This window comes from Garra rufa, chromosome 20 (genome assembly GCF_049309525.1).
Source record: "Garra rufa chromosome 20, GarRuf1.0, whole genome shotgun sequence".
Classification (NCBI taxonomy): domain Eukaryota; kingdom Metazoa; phylum Chordata; class Actinopteri; order Cypriniformes; family Cyprinidae; genus Garra; species Garra rufa.
Genome location: NC_133380.1, coordinates 17,130,212 through 17,151,243, shown reverse-complemented (window position 1 = coordinate 17,151,243; position 21,032 = coordinate 17,130,212). Strand labels below are relative to the sequence as shown.

Below are 21,032 nucleotides of genomic sequence, written 5' to 3'. Positions count from 1 at the left end.
TTGGACCGGGGTCCACAATTCATCTCGCACGTATGGAAATCATTCTTCAAGTCACTTGGTGTTTCTGTTAATCTCTCATCAGGATACCACTCACAGACCAACGGCCAGACTGAGAGGAAGATCCAGGAGCTTGGACGTTACCTCCGGTCATACTGTTCCGCTGACCAACACAGCTGAAGCAGGTTCCTCCCGTGGGCCAAGTATGCACAGAACTCACTACGCCAAGAGACCACCGGACTAACTCCCTTCCAGTGCATACTCGGTTTTCAGCTGCCGCTGTTTCCCTGGACTGAGGAACCCACGAATGTTCCAGCTGTAGACTACTGGTTCCGAGAGAGCGAGAGAGTGTTGGACTCAGCTCATCAACATCTACAACGAGCCATCCGACGCCACAAGGAATTCGCCGATGTTCGTAGAAGACCCACCCCATTATACCAACCTGGAGACAAGGTGTGGTTGTCTACGAGAGACATCAGGCTGAGGTTACCGTGCAAAAAGCTGAGTCCCCGCTACATCGGTCCATTCGAGGTCCTGAGGCAGATCAACGAAGTGACATATCAGCTTCAGCTCCCACCCAGGTACAGAATCCATCCCACCTTTCATGTATCACTCCTTAAACCGTACTTTCCCTCTGCCACAGATAATCCTGGAGCTGAAGCTGATACCCCTCCTCCGGAGATCCTGGATCAACCTTCCATCTACACTGTGAGTGAGATCCTGGATTCCCGACGTCGGGGCAACCGCCTGGAATATCTGATCGACTGGGAGGGGTACGGACCGGAGGAAAGATCATGGGTGGCCAGAGATGGTATCCTCGATCCTCAACTTCTGACGGACTTCCACCAGAGCCACCCAGAACGTCCTGCCCCTCGCGGTCGAGGTCGTCCTCGACGTCGGAGAGGGGCGTCGGGAGCCGCCCCTGGAGGAGGGGGTAATGTCAGAGTTCTACCACAGCAAGATCCACCAACCACGCCCCCTGAAGACACACACACACACACACACACACACGTTCACTGTCACCTGATTACTAATTACTCACCTGGATCCAATCAGCTCCCCTATATATACCCGGACAGATTCATTCCTCGTTGTCTGATCTACCGATCACACCCCTGCATGCTCTTCCCGTGGACTCTATGGTTTCCTGGTTCCATAGTTGGATTTACTTACCTGAACGCTGGACATCTCAGATAAGAACTCTTACCTCAATACCTGCTTCAATATACTTACCAAACCTGTTAATAAACTTACCTTTTATCTTAAACACTCACCTCCGTCTCTGCCTCCCTCTGTGCTGTGACAAGTGTAAAGTGTGATTACTGATGTTTTGTTAATTATTTATTATTTTTTTGTATGTTTTAATCAAGATTTTTTTATGTTCTAGTTGTTTTGTCTCTCATAGTAGACAGGATGCATTACCTTTGGGAACTACCGAGTAAGTTGTTCAGTGGGACCCAAAAGAAAACTAATTAACAATACAAACAAAGTAACAAATTTTATATAATTATTTAACATAACATAATTATGTAAATAAAATTGTGGGGAATTAATTGTTCTTGGATAAGGTGAATGAATGAATCTAAGGAAAAAAGTTTTTTTAAATGCAGCAATAGGTGTGTGTTCACGGTGTGTTCACTACTGTGTGTGCACTTGGATGGGTTAAATGCAGAGCACAAATGGGTCACCATACTTGGCCACACGTCACCTCCTTTCCTTCCTTTCCAAAATCATACAGTCATTGTCGGAAAGGGTTCAAATACACAAAAATGCTGAAAAAACAAAGAATTTGTGGAACTTAAAGGATTTTTCTGAAGAACGGCAGGCAGTTTAACTGTTCAGGACAAACAAGGAACTCATGAACAACTATCGCTAAACAAAAAAAAAACAAAAAACAGCTGTGGATCATTAAGGTAACAACACAGTATTAAGAATCAACTTAGTGTATGTAAACTTTTGAACAGGGTCATTATTTTCTCTTGTAGATTATATGTAAACATCTTTTATGTGAAATATCTTATTCAGGTCAGTTCTAAATAAAAAAGAACATGCATTTTGTATGATCCCTCTTATTTTGATAAAATAAATAACATTTTGAATATTATGCAAGGTGTATGTAATTTTTTGACTTTAACTGAATGTGACACTAGGCTATTTTAATAAGTTATTATAATTATATAATCCCTTTAAATAGCAAATAAGGTAGCTGTCTCTGTATTATGACATAGTCTGCACTTTTATGTACAATGTATAGTAATGTATATTAAATACATTGTATTTAGTTTATAGTGAAATACATTCACTGTTTTTTGTCACAAATGCTAGTCCACTCTCCTCTCTTCTTTTCATTTTTAAGTAGGCAACATTTAACATTAAATTTTAACATTAAGTTTGAAAATATTCGTCAAGTCAATACATGTTGACTTTGACTGAATCGTTTCCTGTATGCAGAGGCGGACAGTAGTTAAGTATTTTTATTTTACTCAAGTAAATTTAAAAAGTATCTGTAGTTTATCAGATCTTAGGACATCAATGTATCGTCACAAGCAGCAGGGTGTAATTTGGCTTTGTCTGTGCATGTTTTGTTTTACTTTTAAAGGTCTGGTGCCCATCCATTGACATTGTATGGCTGACAGACTGCACCGCTTTGAGTTAAAAATCTTCATTTGTTTTCTGCGGAAGAAACAAAGTCACCTACATCTTGGATGCCCTGGGGGTAAGCAGATAAACATCAAATTTTCATTTTTGGGTGAACTATCCCTTTAAGAACATTAAAAAAGTAGTACTTTCTTGTAGTCAAGTAAATCTTTTAATTACTTTTACTTGAATAAGAAATAAGAAAAATAAGAAAGTAATAGATTTCTAATGTAATTAAGTATTAAATTATATTTAATATGAAACATACAGCAGTAAAAAGTGCAATATTGTGCTTTGGAATGTTGTTAGGTAAAGTTTTCTAAAAAAACACTCTAATATAACAAAGTAAAAACACTACTGCCCGCCTCTTCCTGTGTTTCTCTCTTTTTAGCTACCTGCAACAGATGTGTTTTAAAAATCTAGTTAATAAAAATAGACTTTAAAAATGTGTATTTAAAAAAAAAAACTTACGTTACATTTTAATACAGCCAGATCCTTCTCAATGAATTTGAGCTCACAGTGCATAGCGCTCTCTACTGGCCAGTTTAATCATCTCCCACACGAGGGCGCTCAACGCACACCAGTGAGCATCGAAGGCAGAGCGATTTTAACTTCCTGTTTGGAGCAGTTCAGGAAGACGAAGTAATGGCGACGCTACTGGGGCCCGAGTCCCCTTGGACAGGAGGAAAGAAACGGACTCGAAACAGGAATATTCTCACCAGAATACGACAGAGTCAGATCGGGGGCCGAGGTTTCAGCAGAGGGACGCAGGTAACGGCAGAGTGTGTGCTGCGGACACAGAAGAGAAAAGCCGCTGTCAGGGATCCGCGTTTATGGTCGGAACCTACGACCAACCTGCTTTAAGTTAAGAAACAAAATAAATCGGACGGCTGCGACGATTAAATTTGATCTAAAAGTAGTTAAAATAATCTCTTAATACATGTTTAGTCAAATGGTAGATGTGGTTTAAAAATAAACCACATTAATGGAGAATGACAACTGGCCGTTAACTAATTAGGTTGTTCTTGGCTTTGACTGTTCGATAATAATTTGGGTTAAACGAGGCTTTAAATACAGTCCAAATACAATCCAATTAAAGGCTTCGACACACGGAGTAGTGTTATTATGAATGAGTAATATAACCACTTATAATCTCTCTCAGATCAATCCGTAATCATGTAATGTTTATAATCGATCAGCTGTTTCAAGTAAACACAGGTTGTGTCTCACAACCGAGTGAGCTGCCTAAATACACAGCATTTTGAACGTCATGAACCTAAAAAATGCTTTCAAGGTAGTAGGCTATGCTAGAATTTGACAGTCACAGATTGTCATTTTCTGCCCATTTGTGACCATTAATTTAGATGCTATATTGTGTTATCTATTTGTAGTCCATCACCAGCCTAAATGGCAAATAGCACTCATTAGTTTGGGGTATTGGACCAGGCAGTGATGTTTTTCTGGCTCAGGCCTCGAGTTTAAAGAGCTTAAATTATGTAAGATGTCCCGTTGAGTTGGACATGATCTGAGCCTGGGAACTTTAGTTAGTTTAAACACCACAGGTTTCGCTTTCTATTCCTACAAAGAATTTGACACGTTTTGCTAAATAGGTTAGGACATATAAGAATAATCTTCGCAGTCTAATGTTATTAGACCGGTGACAGGTTGGTAAATGTTTCCAAACAGCCTCAAAACAGAGCATGATAGAGATGCAGTCTGTTGTGCATGCAGAAAGTGTGTCCTAAACCAACTAGATTGTCCTTTTGTAGTTGTACACTAGTTCCTCTAAGTACCTTTTCATGTATTTTGAATAAATGAAAAGTTATAGAGTCTATTTCTTTAAAGGTGGATTAGAGTCAAAAGTTTGTAAACAGTAAGATTTTAAGTCTCTTCTGCCCACCATGCATGTATTCATTTCATCTAAAGTACAGCAAAAACATTACAGTTTTGAAATATTTTTACTATTTAAAAACAGTTTTCTATTTGAATATATTTTAAAATGTAGTTTATTCCTGTGATTTCAAAGCTGAATTTTTAGCATCATTACTCCAGTCACACGTTCCTTCAGAAATCATTCTAATATTCTGATTTGCTGCTCAAAAGACATTTATTATTATTATAAAGTTGAAAAAAGCTGAGCAGATTTTTTTCACTTTTTTTATAGAAAGTTCAGATGAACAGCATTGATCTAAAATAGAAATCTTTTGTAACATTATAAATGTACTTATCATCACTTTGGAAAAAAATTAAAAAGAAAAATATTATACTGAATATTTATGTTTTTGTTATAGCTTTTTATTTCAGATAAATGCTGATCTTTGGATCTTTCAATTCATCAAAGAATCCTGAAAAAAAAAAATGAACTCAACTGTTAAATATTGATATAATAAAATGTTTCTTGAACAGCAAATCAGCATATTAGAATGATGACACTGAAGACTGGAGTAATGATGATGAAAATTTAGCTTTGATCACAGGCATAAATTACATTTTGAAATGTATTCAAAATAGAAATCCGTTGTTTTAAATAGTAAAAATATTTTACAATATTTTTGTTTTGGATCAAATAACTGCAGGATTGGTGAGCAGAAGAGACGTATTTAAAAAACATTAAATCTTACTGTTCAAAAACTTTGAATACTTAACTACATGAATACTTATGACACCGAACAACACTTTCTAAGTATTATGTGTAATATAATTCAAAAACCGAATGGCAAGTACCACGTTAAGAAGCTGAGAATAGGCAACCTGTAATAAATACTGATATAATGAACGTGTCAGGATGTAAAGTACTTTGGAGTCACATGAACTCAAAGCCTTCACAAAATTAAATGCAAAGGCTATAGCTTGTATTTACATGTCTTTTGCATTTGATTGAAAGTGCAGATGCCTCCAAAGTAATGCACATGTAAATTCATTGTCATAGCATTTCATTATTGACATTTGATGTCAAAACATGCAAATGGCTTTTATTAAGTTTGCAAGGCAGCATTTTCAGCAAATTGATGCTGTTAATTATTTAACAACCAATGTATTTATAGAGTCAGTGTTTTAACAGTGCATCATTAGTTGGCCATATTGGCAGCACTGAATGTAAACAATGCCACTGAACCAAATGAAACTCACATATTTTGCTGATTATTGCTGTTGAAAATGATCAATTATTGTCAAGTTTTGAGCTGTACTAATTGGTCAGACCGGGAAAAGCATTTGGACTGCTATTGACTGACAAAATATCTGGCTAATATCTTGATTAATACTGCTTGTATGTATCTTTACCACCTATTAACTTTAGTTTGTCAAAATACTGTGCTCTTTTCTTGCTTACTAAGTCCTTCTCTATATGATTTAGCAGCTTTCACACAATTTTCCCATGGTTTAGACAACATAAATGAGCAAAACAACAAATTCCGTAGTACATTAACCATGCAATCCATGCTGTTTACATTCGAGTATCAGCAGTATGGCTGCGTATCCGGGTATCTTACGGCTGTGTATCTGGGCAACTCCAGGTATTGAGTGTCATGACCGTGGCAAAGGAGCCGTGATGTAGAATTTACTTTATATAGCATTTCAGAACCATAGTCTAGCACTGTTCTTTTGCTACAAGAACTGGCTTTCCTTTAAGGAAATACAAGTCTAGTTAGTGTTAATTTTTTTATTTCCAGCTCCCAGAAGTGCTTCTTCAGGAGAGAGATAAGAGGGCGAAATGGCATGGGATTCCTGTCTTACTTCAGGAGCTGTACGAGAGCAGCCACCTAAACAGTGACTTCACCCGCACACACGTTGTCCTAAAGGTGAGAACCCTTTCTCAGTTTGGTATATTTTCTTATTTCTTGCAAATAATGTTGTAGCCACTTTACAACCGTATTTCATGATATACTTATTGTGGTGTTCTGATACAGGAACTGTCATCCCTGTTGTCTATGGAGGCCATGTCTTTTGTGACCGAGGACAGAAAGACAGCACAGGAGTCCACCTTTCCCAACACATACACCTTTGACCTGTTTGGAGGTGTAGATGTGAGTGAATAGTATAATTCCTAAATGTATTTAAAAAACAAAACAATTATTCAACTTGTGTTTACACATTGTTGAAGGAGAGCATTGGCAGACTCACAGAATCTGTCAGCGCAAAATTCCACAGAAAGCTACAGTGAATTGGAACAGCTGTTCTTTGTATTTTTCACTGTATGTAAACATTATAATTTCATTGTGCTTTATCTATCAATATGATGGTAGTGTATATTTGACAGTATTCTGCAGATGTTTCACCCTCATCAGTCGAGAATGACTTCAAACTTTTGTTTATCCAATGAATAAATAACTGGTAGATTCATTTATTTTTCAACAAAGGTGTTAGTTGCAGCCATAGATGAGTTTATAATGATGACTGATTGTTTGTCTTGCTAGCTGCTGGTGGAGCTTCTAATGAGACCCACTCTGACTACACTACAAAAACCCAAGAGTAAGTTGACTAATAAATAATTAACTGTTGTTTATTTCTGAACATATAAATGTATTTAATGTAGATTAAATGTGTTTTGTAGTGCTGTTAATCGATTTAAAACTTATAATATAACTAATCAATCGCACATTTTATCTGAAATTATTCACGATTAATCCCATCTAACATTAAAGTTTTTAAGTATACTTTTATATTGCAATAATTTCACATTCAATCTTCAAATTAATGTATAGAAACATCATGAAGACAGTTTTTTTAATGTTTGTTAAAAAAAATTAATGACTGAGGGTGAGTATCACTGATACCAATATTACTGATATCTCTATTAATTTTTATAATGGCTATTTTTTATTTACTCACTTTTAACATTTATTAGACTTTAAAAAATAACTTCTAAATTAAGTGAACATAAAGCAATCTTCACATAAACCTATTGTTTACCGGTGACCTTCAGCAAGTAGGAAAATATCTGAAAAGTCTATTGTTTAAAGGGATAGTTCACCCAAAAATGAAAATTTGATGTTTATCTGCTTACCCCCAATGCATCCAAGATGTAGGTTACTTTGTTTCCTCATAAAAACACAAACGAAGATTTTTAACGAAAACCGGTGCAGTCTGCCAGCCTTATCATTGACCTGGATGGGCACCAGACCTTTAAAAGTAAGCAAAAACATGCACAGACAAATCCAAATTACACCCCGCGGCTCGTGATGATACATTGATGTCCTAAGACACGAAACGATCGGTTTTTGTGAGAAACTGAACAGTATTTATATCATTTTTTACCTTTGATACACAGCCACGTCCATCTGTCATGTGCACGAGTTTGGCATCAGTTACGTCACATGAGCATGCGCTCTGGCGTAGAATACGCAAACGCCGGAAGCGATCTGTCGCATGTATACGACACTCATTGTTTACACAGTGCACAGAGATTGTGTGTATAGCGGCTTTTCAAAATGGTAATTACTTGCGCGTATCCTGATTGTTTAAACCGATTTAAAGCTAAAAGATTACGTTAGTTTGCGCAAACTCATCCGGGACTTTTCACTGATTTCCCCTTACGACGTTTGCGTATTCTACGCCAGAGCGCGTGCTAATGTGACGTGACTGATGCACATGACAGATGGACGTGGCTGTGTATCAAAGGTAAAAAATGATATAAATACTGTTCAGTTTCTCACAAAAACCGATCGTTTCGTGTCTTAGGACATCAATGTATCATCACGAGCCGCGGGGTGTAATTTGGATTTGTCTGTGCATGTTTTTGTTTACTTTTAAAGGTCTGGTGCCCATCCACATCAATGATAAGGCTGGCAGACTGCACCGGTTTTCGTTAAAAATCTTCGTTTGTGTTTTTCTGAGGAAACAAAATAACCTACATCTTGGATGCATTGGGGGTAAGTAGATAAACATCAAATTTTCATTTTTGGGTGAACTATCCCTTTAATGTGTTCGTAAAGACGTTTTGCAACTAAATAAACCCACTTCTTGTCAAGAAAAAAAAAGAGACTGAAGTCGCAGTTGTGAGTGAGATGGCCAACCCGTTTGAGAACGGTGTTAAACTGGAAAAATTAATTGCCTGCATTAACGCTGTAATTTTGATAGCACCTAGTATTTTTGTAAAATAAGAACAGTAATAATAGTTGTATTTTATCTACACTTATTTTAGCAGCCATTTATGTTTTGTCTATCAGCAAATGTAAAAATCAATATAATTTTTAAACTGCTTGTAGTGAACGACGAGTTGGTGAAGGACTGCCTTAGTGTACTGTACAACTGCTGCATATGTGTATGTATTCAACTTTCTTTCTCATTTATGAGTTGAACTCGAGTGACTAATATCCACATGATGAGGCTATGAGTTCAATAAGTGCATTTGTTTCCTGCAGACGGAAGGGGTCACAAAAAGCTTGGCATCGAGAGATGATTTTGTGTTATTTCTCTTCACGTTGATGACAAATAAAAAGACTTTTTTGCAAACCGCTACATTAATTGAGGATATTCTTGGAGTCAAAAAGGTCAGTGCTAATGGTATACAGCTGCAACTACTACAACTGTAATTTTCTTAATAACATTATGTCAATAAGCTGTTAATACACTTTAATGCCTCAGGATTTGTGTTGTTGACGCTATAGGCAGGCTTAAAATCCATTGAGAAGATTACGAATGTTTGTCTTCGTAATAATTATTGATGTTAATCATGTTGGATATGTAACCATTAATATCTGACAGGAAATGATTCAGCTGGAGTGGATCCCGAATCTGTCAGGACTCGTTCAGAGCTTTGACCAGCAGCAGCTCGCCAACTTCTGTCGTATCCTCTCCGTCACCATCTCTGAGCCTGATGTGGGGAATGATGACAAACACACACTCCTGGCTAAAAACGCACAGCAGAAGCGTAACACCAGCCCGTCGCGTGCCGAGGTCAACCAGGGTAGGTGGACTACAAGCTTAGATTTATTCAACAAAGCACTGTAAAGTGGTGATTGAGGATTTGTGAAGAATAATGTCATTGCTAGGAGAAAACTGCAGCTTTTTCCATTCACGTACACGTAGAGTATTTCTGGCAGGGATTTATTTATGGGCTGAGGGTTAGTAGGGCACGAATAATGGAAACGTAATGTAATATTTTCCAGTCACACTCCTGAACATCCCTGGCTTCATTGAGCGTCTTTGTAAGTTGGCCACACGGAAGGTGTCCGAGGCAACTGGAACGTCAAACTTCCTACAGGAACTGGAGGAATGGTACACTTGGCTCGACAACACTCTAGTGTTGGATGCACTCATGCAGATAGCAACCGATGAAGCGGAGCACAGTAGCACAGGTAAGACTGCTGCATCACTCTGGAAATGAATGTGAGACAAAGTCAAGTGTGCACTAGCATCATCAATAGAAATAGAAATTAAATGTTAAGAAGTTCAGTGATTGCAGCATATAACATGTTCGTTTCTATACATTTTGAAATTTCACCAAATATTTTGGCTTTTTTTCCCCCTGAAGAGACAATAATTTAACAACTTACATACACTATAGCTGGGTTTCCATCCAAGCTTGCAAATTTTACTTGTGCGCAAATTGGAATGTTGCATAAAACATTTGCAAATAAGCACCGATTCCATCCGATGCATCAAAGAGAACAAAATCATCATTTCCTGATAAACTTGACACTAAATATCACTAAAAAAGAGGGAGAAGCTACAGAATATACACATTTTCATGTATTATAGATTTATTGTGCCTCAGACCGAGCAGATGAAACAATAATTGTGGTCATTGCTTTCGTGGATACCTGCTGTTCAGAAAGGCAGTCATGTAATACATTTCTAAGAGGAAAAAATACAGAAATACTTTAAAGACAGACTTTGCTTGGGCATTTCAGAATGACCATAACAACATTTCAGATGCTGTGCAACAAGAACAGTCTGCTAGTTAGTCAGGTTATGCTGTCCTGTAGCGCAAAGTCATATATTTTTTAAAGCGCATGGAGGAATAATTTGGCAAATGCTTTTCCGTCTCCCATTATTCACATGAACCATTTTCCGCACAAGTCAAAAACCACCTCAAGTGGGCGTAAAAACCTTTTTGCAAATTAAAGAAGTTCACTTCCAGAACAAAAATTTACTGATAATTTACTCATCCTCCTGTCATCCAATATGTTTATGTCTTTCTTCCTTTAGTCAATAAGAAATTGTTTCTTGAGGAAAACATTTCAGGAATTATCTACATATAGTGGACTTCAATGGTGCCCCCAAGTTTGAACTTCCAAAATGTCATTTAAATGCAGCTTCAAATGGCTCTAAATGATCCCAGCCAAGGAAGAAGTCTCTTATCTAGCAAAACAATTGGTTAGTTTAAAAACAAATTGACAATTTCTATACTTTTTAACCTCAAATGCTCATCTTGTCTAGGTCTGTAAGAACTGTTTTTTTTTTTTCGGGTCAGTACAGTTAGGGTATGTCGAAAGTTTTCTTCCCCAACTTCAAAATCGTCCTACATCGCTGCAGAAGTACCGACCCAGTGTTTACAAAGTGTACGTGCGAAGATGATCAAACGGCATTTATGAAAAAAGGTAAAACAGTGATATAGGATGATTTTGATGTTGAAGAACAAAACGAAATGGGAGTCAGCTGTATTGACCCAGATTATACAGACTAGGCATGCACATCGCATAGCTAGATGATGAGCATTTGAGGTTAAAAAGTATATAAATTGTCAATTTGTTTTAAAAATGGCAGTTCGTTTCACAAGATTAGGTCCTTCTTCCTCAGCTGGGATCATTTAGAGCCATTTGAAGCTGCATTTAAGCTGTATTTTAGATGTTCAAAGTCCACTATATGGAGTTAACTCCTGAATTATTTTCCTCAAGAAACATTTCTTTACGACTGAACAAAGAAGGACATGAACATCTTGGATGACAAAGAGGTGAGTACATTATCTGTACATTTTTTTTTTTTTTTCTGGAAGTGAACTTCTCTTTTAAGGGAATTTCAAAATTTTGCATTTCATCACTCGTTTCTGATGTGATACTTAAAAATGTGCATTAAAACAGGGTGATGGAAACAACTTGAGATTTTTAAATGCTTTTAAATGAAGTCTCTTATTTATTTGTATTTATTTGATCAAAAATACTGTGAAACTGTAATATTGTGAAATATTAAAGTAAATGTTTTCTGTTTAAATATATTTTGAAATGTAATTTATTCCTCTGATGGTGAAGCTGAATTTTCAGCAGTCATTACTTCAGTGTAACATGATCATTTTGTGCTGTTTTATTGCTCAAGAAACAGTTTTTTTTTATCATCAATGTTGAAACCAGTTGTGCTGCTCTTTTTTTTTTTTTTTTTTTTTTTTTTTTTTGGAAACTGTAATGCATCTTTTTAGGATTCTTTGATGAATAGAAAGTTCCAAAGAGCAGCATTTATTTGAAACACATTTTTGCAACATTATGATTTTTTAAACTGTCACTTTAGATCAATTTAATGTGTCCTTGCTACATAAAATGAATTTCTTTCTAAAAAAAAATCTATTATTGTTCTTCCTTTCAGAATCATCTGATGAAAGTACATTGGCCACCATCCCTCTAAGGCATCGTTTGCCACAGTCCATGAAGATCGTCCATGAAATCATGTATAAGGTGGAAGTGCTTTACGTTCTGTGTGTCCTTCTCATGGGCCGACAGAGGAACCAGGTAAGAGCTGTTCATGTCAGTAAAGGAGCTACTTATAGCTGATTAATGTTGTAATTTCCATCCTTGTTTATCATAATCTCTCAGGTGCATAAAATGTTGGCCGAGTTTCGTTTGATTCCTGGACTCAATAACCTTTTCGACAAGCTCATCTGGAGGAAATACACCACCTCGAATCACGTGGTTCATGGACAGAATGAAAACTGTGATTGCAGCCCGGTGAGCTTTGAGATATAATGTATTCACCCATTCACTGTAGTTCAATGTTACATAATTCTCAATTGTTGTTATCCTATTGTTTATTACACAGGAAATATCATTTAAAATCCAGTTCTTGAGGCTTCTGCAGAGCTTTAGTGACCACCATGAGTAAGTTAGTGTGAGCTTTCAGTACCGGTGGATTGACAAAAGAACGCATTCATTCATTCATTCATTCGTTCATTTCTTTTTTTGTTTTCAGGAATAAGTACCTACTTTTGAATGCTCAGGAGCTGAATGAGTTGAGTGCTATCTCCCTAAAGGCAAATATCCCTGAAGTGGAGGCTCTAGTAAACACAGACAGGTATTATTCAGAATGAAATGATCATTTACATGCTAATATACAGCATTTCTTTACAGCAGATGAATATTAGAATCTATCATGTTGGTGTCTTTTAGGAGTTTAGTGTGTGATGGTAAAAAAGGGCTTCTCACGCGGCTCCTCACTGTTATGAAAAGAGAGCCGCCAGACTCTTCCTTCAGGTAAGGCGCTGGGTTCTTAATGATTTGGTTAAATCTATTTTGAAATGCCACATAAGTCATGGAGACATATGTTCCCTCTAAAGGTTCTGGCAGGCCAGAGCTGTTGAGAGCTTCCTCAGAGGGGCCACCTCATATGCAGACCAGATGTTTCTGCTGAAGAGAGGCTTGCTGGAGGTAAAAACGTTAACGTTGTGTGTCTTACTAGTTAAAATGTTTTTACTCGAGTTGTGGAATCCGCCATCCCTATAGAATTTGTGCATAGTCTAATTCTGTCTTTGATTTGTAGCACATCCTCTTCTGCATCATCGATAGTGGCTGCAAGTCCAGAGATGTCCTGCAAAGCTACTTTGATTTGCTTGGGGAGCTTATGAAGTTCAACATTGATGCCTTCAAGAGATTCAACAAATACGTCAACACAGAGGAAAAGGTACCAGCAGTAACAAAAAGAGGGTCACACATGATTCTGATTTATTGTTGAGGTTGTAGTAATACAGTGGTGGCCAAAATTATTAGAATGGTAGTTTTGAAAAAACGAAATATCGGTTTACATTTCCAAACATTCATTTTGCCATTAATTGTAATAATCCAGTGAGATTTGTTTGCACAAGGAGTCTTAACAACAGCCAGTGCTCCACATAGAGATCTGATCTCATCATCATCCAGTCTGTCTGGAATGACATGAAGAAACAGAACAAACTGAGACAGACTAAATCCAGAACTGTGGCAACGTCTCCAAGATGCTTCAAGAAACCTACCTGCAATGCTACCTGAGCACCTAGGGCAAAAGCTGCTTTAAATAAAAAGAATGGTCCACCAAATGATTTAATTTAATTAATAGAAGTTAATTGATAAATCTATTTATGACATTATTTTTGACAGTGAAGTCGTTTTACAGCATTTTTACACAAGTGCCTAAAAACTTTTTACAGTACTGTAGCTTTGCAAATAATCTTCTTAAAGCATCTTTGAGACGCTTTGCCACAGTTCTTCTGGATTTAGTCTGTCTCAGTTTGTTCTGTTTCTTCATGTCATTCCAGACAGACTGGATGATGATGAAATCAGATCTCTGTGTGGAGAAATGGCTGTTGTCAGACTCCATGTGCAAACAAAAACCTCACTGGATTATTACAATTAATGGCAAAATGAATGTTTGGAAATGTTCTTACTGATACACTACAGCAAAAGATAGAAATGACTGACTTTAAACCATCATTAGCTGGTGAAAATACTAGTGTTCCAATAATTTTGAGCACCACTATAGAGAAATGAAAGCTGTTGTTAAACAACCTGTTCTTGACTTTGGTTAAACAATGTGTATCTTTTAGTTTCAGGTATTCCTCACCCAGATCAATAGCTCTCTGGTGGACTCCAACATGCTTGTGCGATGTATCGTCCTCTCTCTAGATCGCTTTGAGAGCCAGACAGAAGATGTGAAAGGTAAATTTGAGCTATTGAACTCTTAGTGATACTGCTAAAAAATACACACTATCGCTCTATAAAATATATTTATATTTTATATATATGTAATGAATTTTCTGTTCACCAAAGAATCCTGAATAAATACATCATAAAAAAAAACAAAAATGACAATTCTGTCATTAATTACTCACCCTCATGTCGTTCCAAACCTGTAAAACCTTTGTTCATCTTCAGAACGCAAATTAAGATATTTTTAAAGGAATCTGAGAGCTTTCTGTCCCTGCATAGACAGCAATTCAATTCATAGACACATTCAAGGCCCAGAAAGGTAGTAAGGACATTAGAATAGTCCATGTGACATCAGTGATTCAACCGTAATTTTATGAAGATAGGATATTTTTGTTTTCTTTCTGCACAAAAAGTATTCCCATAGCTTCATAACAATACAGTTGAAACCCTGATGTCACATGGACTATTTTAATAATGTCCTTACTACCTTTCTGGTCCATGAATGCTGTCTGTGCAGGGTCAGAACGCTCTCGGATTTCATCAAAAATATCTTAATGTTTGTTCTGAAGATGCAAGGTCTTACAGGTTTGAAACAACATGAGGGCGAGTAATTAATGACAGAACTAAGCCCAAGATGTTGGTGTCTCTAAGACAAAATATGATGGGAAGATGAAAATATTTTCCCAGGTAACTTGATATTTGATGACCAATCTGATCACTTTAACAGGTCTTGTAAAATGCTTAATCAGGTGGGAAGTCTGTTCATAGCATTAGACATAGTTTTCTGAAAAACATTTAGTCCCGTGTCTGTTTGTGCCTGTGCAGTGGTTGAAGTGCTCTCTGAGTGCTGTCTGCTGTCCTACATGGCTCGAGTGGAGAACAGACTGTCCTTCCTTTTTAGGCTGGTTAACATCATCAACGTGCAGACCCTCACACAGGCAAGTCCACTGTGCAGATCTCCTCTCCCTGTTTGCCTCATTTCAACCCTCCATGATGATTAATCCCATGTTTTCCTCCTTTGTTTTTCTGATTGCTCTCCCAGGAGAATGTGAGTTGTCTTAACACCAGCCTGGTGATTCTGATGTTGGCCCGGAGGAGAGGCAAGCTCCCGTTTTACCTGAATGCCCTGCGGGAGAAGGAATACGCAGAGAAATATCCTGGCTGCTTGCTCAACAACTTCCACAACTTGCTGCGCTTTTGGCAGCACCACTACCTCAACAAGGACAAGGACAGCACCTGTCTGGAGAATGTGAGTATGCCAAAAGTAAAACAGATTCAGCTTTCCACAAATTAAGGCCACAAAAAAAAATGTTACTCACCCTCATGTCGTTTCAAACCTGTAAGACCTTCGTTCAGAACACAAATTAATGTTTTTGATTAAGTCCGAGAGCTTTCTTTCATTTCTTTCTTAGTCAGTGAGGAGAGGCTTGGTTGACCAAAATTTTATTAGTCGCAGATTTTTTTTTTTACTGGAAGTGGCGAAGTCACGCTGTAAATGACGGACAGATTATTACCGGCTGGTCTATGTTGTAATATAGTACAACAAACAGGACATCCAAATGCTCACCTATCATTCATCAAACTCAAATATGGCTTTTCATCTGAAAGACGTATGTAATAGTAACTTAACATGGCTGCTCAATCTAATGTTAACCTAGAAAAAATGTGCGCTATTGAAGTGTCTGTGTGGAGTGTAGAAGCTGAACAGTAGCGCGCTCACTGACAGACAGAGGCACTGGTGCGGTCCCTTGCTCTTAAAATACTCCATTTTTGGTCATACAGATAAAAGTAGTACATCTTTTGAATCTGTAAGAACTTAATTTATTTGTGTAATAACAACGAAATGTTGTGCTTTTGTTAAATCATGGAAACACACAGGATGTGCTTTCTGCCATCTCGGTCTCTGTGGACTTGTGCGCAAAACTCCAAAAATCTGTGTATACTTGTCTTACAGACATGAAAAACATATGCTATCTAAATGGTGAAATATCTACTTTTTAAATCCCCCGATTCAAATAGAAAACAAATATTCTTAGATTATGTAATCCATATGAAACGTGCATACAGACGCATCACTTCTGCGGAGATGATGAGTCTGTGTCGCCGACTTCATCTCTTAAGCCGAAAACAAAGAAAGCACTAGTTTATCAATAATGTATTAACTTTAATGCAGTCTCCTTGCTGTTTTCCCCTGAAACATTCATAATTATTATATCTGCTGGTGCGCTGTGGCAAGTTTTTTTTTTTTTTTTTTTGCGTGCACTTAATTGCTTATTAGGCTATGTAATTAAAGACTCATTATTATGATTTATGTGGGTTATTAAAAAACTTACGTCTAATAGTCGACTAATGCTTAAACTGAACGACTACTAGTCGACCAGAAGAATATTTAGTCAAGTCACTATTTAGAGTGATCATATAATTTAAAATAAGTAGGCAGAAAATGTATGTTTATATCATTTTCATATAGTTAATAAATATCACATGAAAAGTGCCGTTTTTTTTTCTCCAAAAGTCAGCATGATTACAAATGTGATATTGATTTTATAACAGTTCAATAAACAAGAAGTTAATATAAAGAAACTTGCGTTTTAATCACCATATTTCCTGTTTTTGCTCAACAAAAATCATTCCAAACACAGCCACAGCAGTTCGTTCCTGAATGAATCAACCATTTAAATGATTCGGTTCAATCGCAGTAACTCACTTATTAACACTGACTTGCTAACACCCGCTGACTGTTTTAATTTCACATTTAAAGTATCTGTTTATTTTTAAATCATTTTAAATATCAGCATTTGATGCCACTGAAATTGCAGCTTCTGTTTCCTCTGCATTGATAATGTTTTCGTTTGCTTGGTAACAGCCCAAATGCAGGAATTTGACTCAAAAGATGATGCACACTAAAAAAAAATGGCTTTATAAAAGTAAAAATGCCCATAAAAGATAAAACCAATTTAAACATATTGGAAGAGATTCATTTCTGTCAAAAAAATTGACCTAAGCTGTCCACAGTAGTCCTTAAGATATACCAGCACAATAACACTCAGAAGAATATTGTCTAATTATTGTTAATGATAAAATTCCAGAAAATATCGAAATATCATTTTTTGTCAACATCAGACACCCCTAGTTCCATGTCCGTCTTTGACGCGCATTTAGGAGAGTACCATAACTCTTGTTTTCTTTACGCACAAAAAAAATATTCTAATATTCTTTTAACAATGTCCTTATTACCTTTCTGGGCCTTGAATGTGTTGATGGCTATGCAGGGTCAAAAAGCTCTCAGATTTCATTAATATCTTTGTTTATGTTCGGAACACAAATTAAGGTCTTATAGCTTTGGAACGACATGAGTGAGTAATTATAACAGAATTTTAATTTTTGTGTGTACTATTCCTTTAACAATCTATGTTCTCTTTTCTTTCAGAGCTCCTGTATTCCATTCAGTTTTTGGAAGGAGACTGTTTCAGTACTGCTCGGCGAGGACAGGACTTGTCCCTGTGCCATTATCAGCTACATAGATGAGCCTTACATGGAGCTAGACCGGGACCTTCTAGAGGATTGACTCGTGCGGGTGGGCTCGGGGAGGGACTCGCACGATCCGCTCCGATGCGGTCCAGAGAGCGTGTAGAACAGCCTCCCGGCTCATCCGACTGCATGCTACGGCTCAGTGAGCTGTCCATTCTCTACTTGGTGCCCATGTTCCACTTTTGCATCTCCAGGTCAGCGGGTGAAAAGGACGTCCCGCGGAGAATCGCCCATCCCATCATTCACTGAGAGGGAACGCGGTATCCGGACAGCTCGATCCAGAGCCGAACCTCTGACCTGAAACTGTCTCGTTGTGTTTCGGTGGCGTTCTTACGGGGAATTCGTTTGGGGCCTTTTATAGAGAAATATAGGAGAGGAAAATATTTAGGCTTAAATGTCCAACTCGGATTGGAAAGAGACATCCTCGAATGAGGAGAACTGCACCGTCGGCCTTGTAATTTAGGTTGAAAGAGGCAAAACGGAAAGTGTCTTGATGAACGGTGGCTTGGATGAACCTTTGCCAAGCTGTCAGGTGGTGAGCGACTGATGTCAAAGTCTTTGTACAGTGTAGATGACAGAGAACTGAAATTTGAATTTGGACGAGTCTTATTTATTTTCTCATATTTCTCTTGTAATTTTGCTCTCTTACGGCATCATAAACCTGTTTTCTTTTTTTTTCATATTCTCCATCGCTTTGCTCCTTCTGTTAGGTTTTATCAAGCACATATGAAATAAGAGATCTTGAGTTCATGTATTTTTAATTTTTTGTATGAATTAGTTTTTAATAATAGTATTGTCCCTTTTATTTCTCACAATGAAACACTTCATATCTTGTGGGCACTGAAGGTGTTAAACTATGCAGGTTCACTCACACCATGGTCATAAATATCCAGCGAGCCTTGACCTCCATGCTGCCATCTGTCGTTCGTTCCGTAGCAAACCACTAAATCGCCATCTTCTAACTTTACAGGCCTCAGCCGTTGACAATCTGTGTTGCGCTCAAAACACGAGGCTCCGGGAACTTGCGAAGGTGCTGCTCTGCTGCGGTCGCTTTGTGCTGGATGTGGTAGCTGAGCTAGACTAGAAGCGCTAAACTAGAACTTCCAATCAACTACCTCGTTTCATTGGTGTTGTTTTCTAACCCACTCCTATAGTTTAAGCATGCTGCGGCTTTTATTCTGTTGCACCTGAGTTCACTGTGTATGCAAAAGTTCCTGTGCATAAATGACTAAATGTGTTTCACGAGAGTTGCTTCGCTTTAACCTGTGGATGTTCGAGTTCTTTCATGTTCTTTTTTTGTAACGGTTCCTTATACTGTGTCACAGTGCTTTGCGTTGGCAAAACAATTTCATACAATTCATATAAAGAGGTATAATGAATACTGCAGAGGTTTTTTGTTGTTGTTGGTCACCCCAGGAATGTGTACAGTTGTAATATTAGCATTAGTGTGAATGTTTGCTTTTTCTGATTTGAATGATTGCTGCATCAACACAAAGGATATGAATGTCTCTTCTTTATCCACAGGCCTTGGTTCATGTCTCGCATGGATTGAGTTTGGTTTTAAATACCTACACTTTCTTCGCTCTGTCTGGATGGATTTAGTCACAAGTGATAACCATGTCAAGCCCAGTAAACTTAATGCTTTAAATAAACCTGAATTCAATATCTTGCCTCTGGCAGTTAAAATTTGATGGTGTTTACTTTTTATGCTTCTTCTTTTTTTTTTTTTTCTTTTTTTTTTTTTAATCAATAGCTTCAATAGACTTGTGGAAATCTATTACGGTTTGAATATAAATCATACATTGCCTGTTTTTTTTTTTTTTGTATAACTGCAATTGAGAAATGGGTTTCAGTGTGAGTATCCACCAAAATTTTTTTTTTGTAAAAGTAGGCACGGCTATTTGTAAAATTGTATGGGTCTAGCTGCCAAGTCCAGCTATTTTTAGCTGTACAAATTGATGTGTCTTAACATATTATTTGGATGTATCATTGTAATTATAAATTGTAGTGCAAACAGTTTTACTGTTTACAACACGTTATTCTCATTTTTTAAAATTAATATTATATATATTTTTTCTATTTTGATTAACTTATTTTTAGTTTTTTTAATTTATTTTTTATAATTTTGTTTTATGCATTTTTGTATTTATTACTTTTTATTTTGTTATTTTTATTTTATTTATAAAACATTTTTATTTTGTTTTTATCGTATTTATTATTTTTATTATAATTTTATTGTACTTTTTATTACTTTATTTTATTATTTTTGTATAATTTACTTATATAGTTTAAAACAAATCAATATTTTATTTTTGTATTGTAATTTTCATTATTATTTTTTTTTTATTGTTTTTAATTCATATTATTTTATTATTATTATTATATTTATTTCTATTTTTATTGTTTTATTATTTTTTTTTGTAATTTTATTATTATTATTTATATAACGGCTAATGATCCAGAAGTCTCACCCATAGACTGACTTGAAGAATAGGTATGAAATGTGAAAGAAAAAAGTTTGAGTTATATTCACTATTTTACAAACATACCGGATTGTAGTGCAAACACGTTTATCTTTTATTCTTCTTATTTCCCTACAGCAGCTAATGAACCGGAAGTCTTGCACATTCACAGACAACGGCTTACTTCCAAAAATAAGGTGGATATATGCTAGTGTGATACATTGTAAAGATACCCTTTGTAGACTAATTTCTTTCCTCATTTCTTGTGACGTTAAAACAATTCTTTCAATAATTAATACTTACGTACTAAGACGTCAGTCATATCCGTTTCATCCTAGACGACATTTTGTTAACAGTCGCCGCATTGGAGGCCGCCACAGAATTAAACTAGAAAGCTACTCGCTATTCCACGGTAACCTTCCTGCACTTGTGGAATAAATCAATGGGGTCGCTCACTCTAGTAGCGAGTTTCTACAAGGGCACTAGTAAATGTAAACATTTGCGTTTGTGTGACGCTGTATCCACGCCACTAGGTGTCAGTATAAGTTTACGACGACTGCCATATTGACCAGAATAA

The 21,032-nt window shown here is 36.7% G+C and overlaps 1 protein-coding gene across 1 annotated transcript; it reads left to right on the top strand.

Moving 5' to 3' along the window:
- The first annotated feature begins 3,265 nt into the window (after window positions 1-3,265).
- Window positions 3,266-19,682, top strand: trpc4apa (transient receptor potential cation channel, subfamily C, member 4 associated protein a). The gene is made up of 19 exons (XM_073825680.1): window positions 3,266-3,405; window positions 6,306-6,434; window positions 6,543-6,659; window positions 7,050-7,104; window positions 8,841-8,896; window positions 8,997-9,125; window positions 9,340-9,541; window positions 9,744-9,932; window positions 12,154-12,296; window positions 12,381-12,512; window positions 12,604-12,662; window positions 12,754-12,855; window positions 12,951-13,034; window positions 13,118-13,208; window positions 13,321-13,461; window positions 14,360-14,471; window positions 15,288-15,400; window positions 15,505-15,711; window positions 17,893-19,682. The coding sequence occupies exons 1-19, from the start codon at window positions 3,280-3,282 to the stop codon at window positions 18,028-18,030; spliced, it is 2,325 nt and encodes a 774-aa protein (XP_073681781.1). The 5' UTR covers window positions 3,266-3,279; the 3' UTR covers window positions 18,031-19,682.
- The last annotated feature ends 1,350 nt before the right edge of the window (window positions 19,683-21,032 follow it).